At 40.5% G+C, this 13840-nt stretch overlaps 1 protein-coding gene across 1 annotated transcript in view; it reads left to right on the forward strand.

Annotated features, from left to right (window-relative positions):
• The window catches only part of CHD2 (chromodomain helicase DNA binding protein 2), a 146699-nt gene that overhangs the window by 127779 nt on the left and 5080 nt on the right, over nucleotides 1–13840 (forward strand). The window contains exons 39-42 of the mRNA XM_025390911.1: nucleotides 1–179; nucleotides 3160–3259; nucleotides 5474–5687; nucleotides 10822–11068. Of these exons, the coding sequence (XP_025246696.1) occupies nucleotides 1–179; nucleotides 3160–3259; nucleotides 5474–5687; nucleotides 10822–11068 (740 nt within the window). The remainder of the gene's footprint in view (nucleotides 180–3159; nucleotides 3260–5473; nucleotides 5688–10821; nucleotides 11069–13840) is intronic.

Consider the following 13840-nt stretch of genomic DNA (forward strand, 5'->3'; position numbering starts at 1 on the left):
TGTAAGGAGAGGATGAGGCCTGTGAAAAAGGCACTGAAACAGCTCGACAAACCTGACAAGGGGCTCAATGTGCAAGAACAGCTGGAACACACCCGGAACTGCCTACTGAAAATTGGAGACCGGATAGCCGAGTGCCTTAAAGCCTACTCAGATCAGGAGCACATCAAACTGTGGAGGAGGTAACCACTTTGGCCTCGTCTGTCCCGTTTGATTTGACTGAGTATGGGAGTGGATTCTGTTTTCTTTTAATAAAAGGTGGCATAGCCACCTAAGAAACCTTCTTCCCAACAAAACTCATCTGTTGGCAGTGTACCTGCAGGCTTTAACTTTCCTTTCCATGAAATAGGCCGTTCCGCTGAGACCAGCCTTTTGAAGGGGTAGGATGATGTCATTAATTTATTTTATGAGAGAAAGATAGTGGTACTGGATTTGCTGGTCTGTTCTCAGAAATAAATTTTCTTTAAGCCTACAAGGGACAGAAATCATCTGGTCTTAACTACTTTACCCATCTCAGGTTGATATCCAGATATTCAGATATTACTGTACCTAATACAACTAATTGGTTGGTTCTGTACCAACACATGGTGAAACAGAGGTTAAAACCACAAGAATTTTGAGTTCTCTATTCTCATATCCTTCTTTAATAATTAAAGTAGTAATTTGGATTAAAGCAGTTAATCTAGAACTTACCAGTGTTTAAAGCATCATGGTTTATAAATGTTCCTTTATATATCCACTTAAAATTTTTTAAAAGATTTCAGTAGTTTTAGGGAACAGGTGGTGTTTGGTTACATGGATAAGCTCTTTAGTGGTGATTTCTGAGATTTTGGTGCACCCATCACCCGAGCAGTGCACACTGCACCCAATGTGTCGTCTTTTATCCCTCAGCCTCCTTCCCATTATATCATTTTTATGCCTTTGCATCCAATGTTTGGTTTTCCATTCCTGAGTTATTTCACTTAGAATAATGGTCTCCAGCTTCATTGAGGTTGCTGCAAATGCCATTATTTTATTCCTTTTTATGGCTGAGTAGTATTCCATGGTATGTATATACCACATTTTCTTTATACACTTGTTGGTTGATGGGCATTTAGGCTGGTTCCATATTTTTGCAATTGCAAATTGTGCTGCTATAAACATGTGAGTGCAAACGTCTTTTTCATATAATGACTTCTTTTCCCCTGGGTAGATACCCAGTAGTGGGATTGCTAGGTATATATCCACTATTCACTTTGGATATTTTAAGGAAACATGACTGGAAAATCTTTTTTTGTGTGTGTGTGTGTTAAATGAGACAGAGTCTGACTCTATCACTCTATCGCCCAGGCTGGAGTGCAGTGGCACAATCTTGGCACTGCAACATCCGTCTCCTGGGTAGCTGGGATTACAGGCACCTGCCACCACGCCTGGCTAATTTTTGTATTTTTAGTAGAGATGGGGTTTTATCATGTGGACCAGGCTCTTCTCGAGCTCCTGACCTTAGGTGATCCGCCCGCCTTGACATCCCAAAGTGCTGGGATTACAGGCGTGAGCCACTGTGCCCAGTCATGGCTGGAAATTCTAAAAGGCAGTTGTAACATTAAATCTCTTTCCATTAATCACGTTACTTCGTCTTTATTTTATTTTAGACTCAGAGGGTACATGTGCTTGTTTGTACATAACCACAGTTACTTTGAACTTGTATAGTTCATGGATAATGTGATTATCTTTGTATAATATGTCCAATCTCAGAGGACTGGTTTTTGAGTGAAAAGTGGATTTAAGAAAACTTCTGCCTGATGGTGTCCACAGCATGCTTCACCCCTATAAAAAAAATTTAATTTTCAAAATGGTACTTTTTTCACCTTAACACTGTTGCCAGCTTCTTTCTTTACCTAGCGGGCATCTGGCCTTTTTTTTTCTTTCTTTTTAAATTTAACACTGACTAGAAGATAGTAAAAGGTCATCCCACTGAACAGACTCATTTTTAAACGTGCCAGGCACTGTGATCTTGGCTAGCAGTAGTTTATAAGGTCCTCGCCCTTTACAAGTCAAAAAAGTAGTACAAGGCAAGCCTCTGGAGAAACTGTTCATCATGAGGCAGCAAATGCAAGACCAGATAGAGTGGAAGGGCGGAGAAGGAAGTGCGTGAAGAGTAGTCAGGAAGGAAGGTCTTCTCAGAGGCAGGCAGGTGCACTTGAACTGAGCGTACATGACCTGAGTTCGATTGCTGAGATGAACAGAGTTCTCAGGCTTCAGCAAAGACTTGAAAGTGGGTCAGGGAGGGGACTGGGTGGTGTTTAGGGTTTAAAGAGAGTTTGTTAAAAAGACTGAAGCTCTTTATAGGAGGCTTTAGACAGGAAGGTAAGTGGCTCTTCACCTGACACAGCAGGCTTTCTAGTTAGGGAGCCTGTACAGGTGTCCTGTCAGCAGCAAGCCATGGTGAAACTGCCTGTTAGGAAGTTTGAGAAGATATGAGACTCCTTTATGGCACTCACTCTGACTACCTGTGCTTACTCTTTCTAAAAACACCCATTTCATCATATCATTCCCCTATTGTGCAGAAACACCATGCTAGGGTGAACATAATGGAATTGGAGGGAAGAAGTCACTGAGAGTTTTAAGGAGTAAATGAAAGGTCATGGTGGCGACAACTGGGAGGAAGGAGGGGCAGTAACACAGAGATGACCGACTGAATGGAGGCCACAACCTGGGAGATAGTCGTGCTGATGGATTTGTGGTAGAGTCCAGAAAATGAAGGAAAACTTAAAGGACTGGAGTCCGGGGTGTCACTGATACAAATTCAGAGGAGTTTTAGGTACTGACAGAGCCTTAGTCTCTAAATCCCTCTGTCATACTATTTTGGCAGAACCATATAAAGGGGTACAGTAAGTCCTCAAATAACATTGTTTCCTTCAGCTTTGTTTCATTGTAACATTGATGAGAAAAAAAATTGATTTTGTTTCACTTAAAGTTGCAGTTTCCAAGAACCTATTGACAACCTTAAGTTAGACTTACTGTACTATTAACGCAAATACCTGAAATAATATTTCTGTAATTTAATTTCTATGCTTAGGGAACATACCACAGCAAAATTTATTAGCTTGCCATCCATGAAGATAATAAAAAATTGCTTTTCTAATTCTATAATTCACCAGAACTGTTCATTTTTCTTTTTAGGAACCTATGGATTTTTGTTTCCAAGTTTACAGAATTTGATGCTCGAAAACTGCATAAGTTATACAAGATGGCTCATAAGAAGAGGTCTCAAGAAGAGGAGGTAAAGTACAAATGCAATCCTAATTCATACAAACAAATACCAATTCCACAGAAAAATTTCTTAATTATTATTTTTCCACAGGGAGATGGTCACAGAATCATGGGTTATTGCTGGTGCTAATAGTCAAACAATAAGACCAGATGGGTGAAATAGCCAATGTATTGGAGCCTAACATTGTTGAAATTCTGACAAAGAGTGTTTACCCTGTGTTTTTATGTCCTAGAATCATTTGTTCACCAGGTTTTTTCTTCATGTGCATTTTTCTTCCGTACATGTCTTATGGTAGCTTATAAATGTGGCTCCTAGGAAGTAATAGGGTGGTGGGCAGAAAATACTTTTTCTCTTCTTTTCTGGACCATCTGCTTGGTGTCCTTCCAGCTTTTGTATGGAAGGGGTCCTGCTATTCACTTGTGAGAGGTGCTTAGAAGTTGCCTCTCCTTTGGAGTAGGGGGATAGGTGCAAAATGAAATGGAGGAGGCTGCAGAGGCAATGCTCCTTGTGTGGGTGTGCCCATTTGCATATCTGCTGACTCGCCACATGGGCTGTACCCAAGTTGGACATTTGGTTCAGTCTGTGAGCATTAACTACCACCTCCACTAATGTGTCAGCTCCATGAAGGCAGAGATTTTGTGTCTCTCATCTACTGCTCTGTCCTCAGCACATAGAATGGAATAGAATGGTGCTGGGGACAGGGAGGTATTTGTTATGCTGTGCCCAGTGCTGTGTTGGCCTGTGAAGCAGCACCCTCAAGTAGTTTATAATTTAATTTTACATGGAAGAATATGTTATAGCAGTAACATACAGGAATCATATACTAATAAGCATTATAAAAAGTCTATAAAAGGATAGTCAGGAAAGGCCCCGGAGGGAATGAAATAGTTAGGAAAGGCCCTTTAGAAGGGAGTGAAAATTAGGAAGAGGGACTGAAGTTGGACACATAATAATGAAAGACTTCATTCATTTAGGGATCAGAAATGAGTATAAGTTGAATAACAAAAATGGTGGTATCCTAATAGTGGGAGTATACATTGTCATAACCTTTCTGGAGGAGAATTCAGCAAGATTTATTAAGACTAAAGCGTGCAGTTTTGCTTCCAGGAATTTAGTTTGAGAAGGAGATAGAGATTTAAACATGTTTATAATGGAAATTACTTGGAAGCCCAGCAATAAGAAATACATTCAGTGTGTCCAGGCATGGTGGCTCATGCCTGTAATCCTAGCACTTTGGGAGGCTGTGGTGGAGGTGGATCACTTGAGGCCAAGAGTTCAAGACCAGCCTGTCCGGCATGATGAAACCTCATCTCTACATAAACTACAAATATTAGCTGGGTATGGTGGCACATGCCTGTAGCCCCAGCCAGCCCTTCAGGAGGCTGAGGTGGGAGGATTGCATGAGACCAGGAGGTGGAGGTTACAGTGAGCTGAGATTGCGTCACTGAACGCCTGCCTGGGCAACAGAGTGAGATTCTGTCTCAAAAAAACAAAAAACGAAACTCAGTAGTTCATGATATATCCATATTGGGAAGTACTAATCAATCATTAAACATAATATTGTAGAAATAAGTATTTACATGGAAAGACTTATACATTAAAAATGAAAAATGAATGCCAAATATTTTTGTTTAAAAACCTCTATATAAATACAAAAAAAAAGCTTAAAAAATATGTGCCAAATTATTAACAGTAATTCCCTTGCTGGTTAGGTTTTAGATCACTTTATTTTTTTTATTTTGTGATTTTTTTTTATATCAAACATTTGACTTGTGTAATAAGAATGTTACTCCAACATTCAGATATTTAGCTTGATGACTTTGGCTTAGGAGTTAGTTCCCACTGGACAGTGGAGGGTTTTTTGTTGCGATTAGCCTTGGAAAGCTGGTAATCTTGGCTTTACATGGTCCAAGATGATCCTCCGAGAGTGCCGCCAGCCTGGGCACCTGTACAGTGCCCTGTACAGTGACATCTAGCGATGTATGCATGTGTTCTTACAGGTACTTAGCAGTGATGGTCAAACTCAGCATAAATTCCACTGAGTTCCCCCAGCAAATAGCCTAACAGTGGAATTTATGAGCGTTTTTTGGTTAGGAGGTAGTGAACGGCAGTTCAAAAGTTAAGAAGGACAAGAGGGAGCTATTTAGAGGTGATAGCCTTTATTCTTCTCTGGGGAATTAAGCCTGGGATCTTGAGCTTCTTTGGTTTCCTTTTACTCTTTAGGAGCAAAAGAAGAAAGATGATGTGACTGGGGGTAAGAAACCATTTCGTCCAGAGGCCTCAGGCTCCAGCCGGGACTCTCTGATATCTCAGTCCCATACCTCACACAACCTTCACCCTCAGAAGCCTCATTTGCCTGCCTCCCATGGCCCACAGATGCATGGACACCCAAGAGATAACTACAATCACCCCAACAAGAGACACTTCAGTAATGCAGGTAGGTCATTAAGTGGAGTTTTTAAAAGAGGTGCCAAAAAATAAAAAATTCACATAGCCGTTTCATTTTCCAAAGACAGTGGCTGGACTGTGTGCTTTATTTTCTTCTAACAGTTTATTGTCCTTTCTTTTCTTAACGAGAGAAAGCATGAAATAAAGATCCCCTCAATTTTTTTGTTTGTTTGTTTGAGACTGAGTCTCGCTCTGTCACCCAGGCTGGAGTGCAGTGGCTCACTGCGACCTCCACCTCCTGGGTTCAGGCGATTCTCATCCCTCAGCCTCCCGAGTAGCTGGGATTACAGATGTGCACCAGCACGCTCGGCTAATTGTTAAATTTTTAGTAGAGACAGGGTTTTGCCATGTTGGCCAGGCTGGTCTCAAACTCCTGGCCCCATGTGATCTGCCCACCTCAGCTTCCCAAAATGCTGGGATTATAGGTGTGAACCACTGCACCTGTCCCCAGGACTATTATTTAAGCTTCAGATTAAGAAGAACCCAGCTAACATGAACAAACAAAAAAGACTGAGGGAGAAGTTTACATTCTGTATGGCCGTTAAATGGTTAAAACTGCTAATATTGAAAGAGCTCTTGTAAATTGAGAACAAAACAATAACAATAGAAAAATGAGCAATCAGTAGCGTGAGGAGACAGTCTGTGTAAGGGGAGAAAATATACCAACCATACATCTGATAAGGGAATAATATCCAAACTGTGTAAGGAACTCAGCTCCTTACGTAGCAAGAAGGCAAATACTTGATTGAAAAGTAGGCAAAGGACCTGAATAGACATTTCTCAAAAGAAGACATACAAATGGCCAACAGGTATATGAAAAAAATGTTCAACATGACTAATCATCAGGGAAATGCAAACTAAAACCACGATATCAGTTCACACTTGTTAGGATGGCTGTTACCAAAAAGTCAAAAGATAAGGGTTGCCACGGATGTGGAGAAAAGGGAACCTAGCACATTGTTGGTGGGAATGTAAGTTAGTACAGCCATTATGGAAAACAATGTAGAGATGCCTCAAAAAAAATCACAGATAGAACTACCATATTATCCAGCAGTCCCACTACTGGGTATACATTCAATGAAAATGAAAATGAAATTAGTTACGTTGAAGAAATATCTGCACTTACATATTCATTGCAACATCATTTACGATAGCCAAGATATGGAATCATCCTAAGTGTTCATCAGCAGATGAACGGATAAAGAAAATGTATATATACACAATCAAATAGTATTCAGCTTTAAAAAGAAGGAAATCCTGTCGTTTGCAACAACATGGATTAATCTGGAGGACATTTATGTTAAGTGAAATAGAGGCACAGAAAGAGAAAAACTGCATATTCTCACTTATATATGGAATCTGAAAAAGTCAAACTCATAGAAGCAGGGAGTAGAACAGTAGTTACCAAGGTTGGAGGTCAGGGGAGAATTGGGAAGACATTAACAACAGAGATAAAATTTCAGTTAGATATGAGGAATAAGTTGAGAAATCTGTTGTGCAACATGGTGACTGTAGTTAATGTATTATATTTTTGAAAATTGCTGGGAGATTTTAAGTGTTCTTGCCACAAAAAGTAAGTGCGTAAGGTAGTGCATATGTTAATTAGACTGATTCAGCCATTACATAATGTGTAGGTATTTTAAAACATTGCGTTGTAATCGATAAATATATACAATTTTTAATTGTCAATTAAAAATGTTTTACAGCCTGGGCAGCATAGACTCCATCTCTAAAAGGTACAAAAATTAGCTGGGCATAATGGTGTAGTAGTCCCAGCTACTTGGCAGGCTGAGGTGGGAGAATTTCTTAGGTCTGGGAGGTAGAGGTTGCGGTGAGCCAGGATTGCACCACTGCATTCCAGTCTGGGCGATAGAGTGGGACACTGTCTCAAAACAAAACAAAACAAAACAAAACAAAAATTGCAGTTTTGAAACAAAACTCAAAGGAATCCATATTGAATTAAAATTTTGGAAATTAGATTAGAAAAAGTTAACTCTGTAGAGCTTATCCATTGTTTTAAAACAAAATGAGCAAAAGTTATGAATTAGTTCATATAAAAGAGAAAATTCAAATGGCCAATATGACAAGATGACCAACCTTGCTACTAGGGAAATATAAATTAAAGCAACAATAGGTTAACCAATTTTTTTACCTATTCAGATCATCAAAAATTGAAAAGGGAAATACACACCAATTGCTAAGAAAGTGAAAAAATAACCTTTTCAAAAATAATCTGGAAACCCACTCTGCAGGTTCTCTGTTCCTCCAGCAGTGGTCCGTGCCTGGGAAAGACCCAGATCCTTAGCCTCTTGCTGGTGCTCAGGATCACAGATCTCTTCAGTGGTGACAGAAGTCATCTCTTATCTCTGAGGTTTTCTGCTCTGTGGAATCTTAGTCCTTCTAGTCCTCATTGCCTTAGCTGCTCTTTGATGCCTTTAAACTTTTTTTTTTTTTTTTTCCGGAGGAGATGGAGTCTCTCTCTGTCACCCAGGCTGGAGTGCAGCGGCACGATCTCTGCTCACTGCAACCTCCACCTCCCGGGTTCAAGCGATTCTTCTGCCTCAACCTCCCGAGTACCTGGGATTACAGGCACACACCACCATACCGGGCTAATTTTTTTTTTTCTTCTATTTTTAGTACAGACAGGGTCTTACCATGTTGGCCAAGCTGGTCTTGAATTCCTGACCTCAAGTGATCCATTTGCCTCGGCCTCCCAAAGTGCTGGGATTACAGGTGTGAGCCATTGTGCCTGGCCTTAAACACGTTCTTTTTAATCTTCCCTTTCTCATTGTTTTTGGCAGGATGTAATTCTGCTACAAGCTACCCTGCCTGGAAGCATAAGTTCTATGTTCTGTAATCTTAAAAATCTGAGTTCAAAATTATTTCATCACCATTTTGTTGAGGGAAAAACAGGTAATGACTTTGAAGAATGATTGGGAAATGTTTCCCTGTTCTTAGACCTAGTTGCATTAGTTATACTGGCTTTTTTTCTAGTATTAGGCTGTTTCTGTGTTTTTCATATGATGTCACTTATTTTATATTCTGAATCCTTTAAAATAACTTCTTACTAAATGCATTCTTTTATTTAAACTTTGGATTCCTCACCCATCTTTTTAATAGCTCAGTACTTTGTAACCTGTGATTTACCTCACAGAAGGTTTAAGAAGAAAGAAAATCTGTTTGATTTACTCTGGAAACAATGAATTAGCTTGAGTTTTAAACATCTCTACAAAACCACAGATATTGATATCCTGTTAGAAATCTCATTTGATTTGAAGCCATCTTCAAGTGATCCTTTGCATGTTTAGAAGGTGTCTCTTTTTGATGTTATTTGTTAATTCTTAGGGTGAATAGTCAAAAGTTTTTTACTTTTTGGTACTCTCATCTGATTTACCCAGATCAGCAATGAATTTAAGCCATTGGTTGACTGTACATCATATTAATGCTATCAGTTTCTAAGCTGGGCACTTCCTTAATGGTGTTATTCTTCAGCTCTCTAGAAAAAAGCTAGAAGGCCAGCAAAATGAGTAGAGACATTTATTTGGTAGCATGTCTTTGATCTTAACATAATTATAGACAGAAGGTAGATTTTTCCGTGAGGTCATAGGTTCCTTTTGGTTAGTCCTCTGTATTAGTTTCCTAGGGCCGTGTATAACAAAGTACCACAGACTAGGTGGCTTAAAACATCAAACATTTCTTTTCTCACATTTCTGGAGACCAGGAAGTTTAAAAATCAAGGTGTCAGTAGGGTTGGTTCCTTCTGAAGGCTCCGAGGGAGAATCTGTTCCGTGCCTCTCTTCTGTCTTCTGGTGGCTACCAGCAGTTCTTGGTGTTCTTAACTCATAGGTGCATCATGCCGATTTCTGCCTCCATCTTTGCATAGCCGCCTTCTATGCATAGCCTGTCATATCTCCGTCTGCCTTTACTTTGAAAGGATGCCTGTCCTGGAATTTATAGCCCAACCTAAATTTAGGGTGATCCCATCTAGAGATTTTTAGCTTAATTACATCTGTAAATACCTAGGTAAAATTTTTTCACACTCACAGGCTCTGGGTGGACATGATATTTTGGTAGCCATAATTTAACTCTCCATCCCTGGACTTCTGTGTCCTCACTACATTTTCTGATTCAAGTGAGTATGATTCTTTTCCTTAGGAGAAAAGGCAGGCTACAGAAGGTAAAAGGATTGTAGTTTGGCCTTATCCTTAAGAGACAGAACACTGATCCAAGCTCAAAGTTAGAGAAATTACTTTTTTATAGGAGGAGGTCCATTTTTGTGTGTGTGCAGAATAGGGAAGAATAATAGAATCAGTGAATGTAGTCTGGAGAGATTTTCAGAGACCAGGCACAGCAGGTACCAGCAGGTGAAATAAACATTAGATGTATAACCAGAGGATATTACCTTGCAGCTGTGAAACTCAGCAGTATCATTTTTTGAATTAGTTTGGTTTCGATGTTAAGAGTTTGCCACAGATTGGAAGGTTAAACAGGTATGGAGAGTGAAAAGTGGTAGTTCTTAAAATTTCAGAAGGAGAGGAGTAGTAAATTTTGCCTTAAAATCTTGTTGGAAAGAATGTTTGGAGTCATTACTGATATGTTAGCAGCAACAAGACCAAGAAGAAAGAAACTTAATGTCTGTTTATAACGTGTCAGACTTTCAGTTGGAACTTCAGCAAAGTAGTGCTTATTTCAGCAGCATACCTAAGGAAATTGGAACAATACAGAGAAGATTGGTATGGAAGAAAACAAAAATAAAAAATAAAGCTGGGCGTGGTGGCCCACAGCTGTAATCCCAGCATCTTGGGAGGCTGAGGCGGGCAGATTACCTGAGGTCAGGAATTCGAGACCAGCCTAGCCAACCTGGTTTAACCCTGTCTCTACTAAAAATTCAAAAATTGGGCAGGCATGGTGGTGGGTGCCTGTAGTCCCAGCTACTCGGGAGGCTGAGGCAAGAGAATTGCTTGACCCAAGAGGTGGAGGTTGCAGTGATCTAAGATCGTGCCACTGCACTCCAGCCTGGGCAACAGAGCAAGACTCCATTTCCAAAAGAAAAAAAAATTATAGTGAAAGTGAAATTCATCCATTTCTTGCAGTTGTCAGGTCATTCTTTTCTTTTCCTGCAGATCGAGGAGACTGGCAGAGGGAAAGAAAGTTCAACTATGGTGGTGGCAACAACAATCCACCATGGGGAAGCGACAGGCACCATCAGTATGAGCAGCACTGGTACAAAGACCACCATTATGGGGACCGGCGACATATGGATGCCCACCGTTCTGGAAGCTATCGACCCAACAACATGTCCAGAAAGAGGCCTTATGACCAGTACAGCAGTGACCGAGACCACCGGGGACACAGAGATTATTATGACAGGTATGCAAAAGGCTATGAGACACCAGGTGCCCATCTTTGCCAGGAGCTGTTTCTAGGGAGAAAGTGACATATACATGAATGTATTTATCTATGAAATGACTGGAGATCTCATCATGTGTCAGCCACAGGGAATCCCATGTGTTGGTTATAGGTTTTATGTTTTATTTTCTGGGTCATAGGGAGCACATTTCACCTGTGAAGGAAAAGAGTTTTCTGCCGTTTTCTGAGGAAATCAAGTCAAGTGGTCGCCATAAAATGTTGGAGTCAGCAACCAAAATTATTAAGCTCTGTGCGAGGCTGTCAGCCACACTAGGTGTCAGGGATCCCAAGATGGGTACCAACCCATGGTCCTTACCTGCCACGAGCCCATAATTGAAGAGTTGAAGCCTTTCGAAGCTGCACCCTCTTTCCTTCAGTACAATACCACCGGTAGTACGATGAGTCAGAGCTTTACATTGTGAGAGTAGCAAGTCCAGGGAGGGTTAAAGAGGTTTTATCTGTATTTCCTAATTTCAAATCTTGGATAATTTAACCTCATAACAGCTTTGGTTTTCCCTGGGCTGATGATATGCATCATTTGCACTGTACCTTGAATTTAAAGTGGGAAAATTTCATATACGTGTCTCAAAGTCCTGCTTTGTTTTTGGAAGAACTGGTAACAGCAGGCTGTATTAGCAGAGAGCTGTAGCTGAGTAGCTGCCACCTCCTTAGGAGTCTGCCCCTCACTCCCACCCTTCTCTGTTGTCTGGACCCAGTGGGCACTTGCCCTGCATTCCTCTAGTAGGTCTGTATTTCTCTTTGGTTTCACTTTTCTTTTGCCTGAAGGACTTTTTCTGCTGGTGATAAATTCAGTGTTTGTATGTATGCTGAAAATGTATTTTGCATTCATTTTTGAAAGCAGTTTTTGCTGAGTATACATTTTTATTTTTAGTTTCTTTCAGTACTTTAAAGATATACCTCTGCTATTTACTTGCATTGTTTTATGATGAAAAATCTGTCATCCTTATCTTTGTTCGTCTTTACGTAATGTTCCTTTTAAAAAAATCACTGATTATGATGTGCCTTGGTGTATTTTTCCTTGGTTTCTTGTGCTTGGAAATTTTTGAACTTCTTGAATCTGTAGGTTTATTGTTTCCATAAAATTTGGCAATTTTTACAATCTTCTTCAAATATTTTTTCTGACCCCCCACTCTCTCTTCTTCTTTGGAGATTCTCATTACACCTATATGAGCTTGCTTGAAGTTGTCTCACAGCTCACTTGTATTCTGTTGACTTTTTAAAAATTATGCTTTCTCTGTGTTTCATTGTGGATAGTTTCTATTGCTACCTCTTCAAGTTCACTAATACGTTGCTTTTCAATGTCAAGACTGCTGTGAGGCCCATCCAGTGTACTTTGTATTTTATACATTGTAGTTCTATCTCTAAAAGTTCAAAAAGTTGTATTTGGGTCTATATATATATTATATATACACACACACACACATTTTTTTTATATATATATATGTTCTATCTCTAACCTTTTAAAACCTGGAACACAGATATAACGATGGTTTTCATGTCCTTGTCTGCGAATCTTACCACTTGGGTCAGTTTCAGTTGATACCTCCTCACTGTGGGTCTTGCTCCCTGGTGTTTTCTGTGCCTAGTAAATTTTGCAGATGACAGATGTAACATTTACCTTATTGGGTGCTGGATATTTCTGTATTCCTGTAAGTATTCTGGAGCTTTGTTATGAGTTGCAGGTTATTTGGAAGCAGTTTCCTTCTTTCAGGTCTTGCTGTTAAGATTCGTTAGGTAGAACCAGAGCATTGCTCAGTCAAGGGCTAATGATTGCCCACCCCCAAGGTGAGGAGCCTCATTGCACTCTACCCAGTTGTGTTAGTCTGTTTTGCGGGAATACCTGAGGCTGGATAATTTATAAAGAAAAGAGTTTTATGTGGCACACAGTTCCGCAGGCTGTACAAGCATAGCACCAGCATCTGGTTGGCTTCTGGAGAGGCCTCAGGGAGATTTTACTCATGGTGGAAGGCGAAGTGGGAGTGGGTGTCCCATGGCAAGAGGGAGCAAGAGAGAGAGGAGGAGGTGCCAGCCTCTTTTAAAGCACCAGCTCTCACATGAACTCAGAGAACTCATTATCACAAGGACAGCACCAAGCCATTTATGAGGGATCTGCCCAAACACCTCCCACTACAACATTGGAGGTCACATTTCAACATGAGATTTGGAGGGGACACATACCCAAACCATATCACCAGCGCCTCTTGAATCTGGAGGTCTTTGGTGTGACTGGTGGCAACAGGCATGATGCCAGTTCTTTGTGAGCACAGGGCACTATTATCTTTAGTCTTTTTGGGTGGTTTTTCCCTGGCCTTGGGTAGTTTACCCACATGCACATCCTAAGCAGTATTCATCTATATACTTGGAAATCCTCTGTAGATCTTCAAACTTCTTTCTCTGCAGAACTGTCTTCTCTCATGCCATGTCCTATGAACTCTGGCCACCTTGGTTCCCCATGCCTCACCTTGGGAAGCCAACTGGTGTCTTTCTGGGTTTCCTTCCTCCTGTGTCACAGACTGAGGACTATCTCATGATAGTGAGCAGGAGCAGTTAAAAGGCTCATTTCATTAGTGTCCATTCCTCAGGGATCACTGTTCATTGCCTGATGTCTGGTGTCTTGAAAACCACTGTTCTATATGTTTTGTCCCTTTTGGCTGTTTCAGGCAGGAGGGTAAATCTAGTCCCTGTTGTTCCATTTTGACTGGAACTTGAAGT

The sequence above is a fragment of the Theropithecus gelada genome, chromosome 7b (genome assembly GCF_003255815.1).
Source record: "Theropithecus gelada isolate Dixy chromosome 7b, Tgel_1.0, whole genome shotgun sequence".
Taxonomy (NCBI): domain Eukaryota; kingdom Metazoa; phylum Chordata; class Mammalia; order Primates; family Cercopithecidae; genus Theropithecus; species Theropithecus gelada.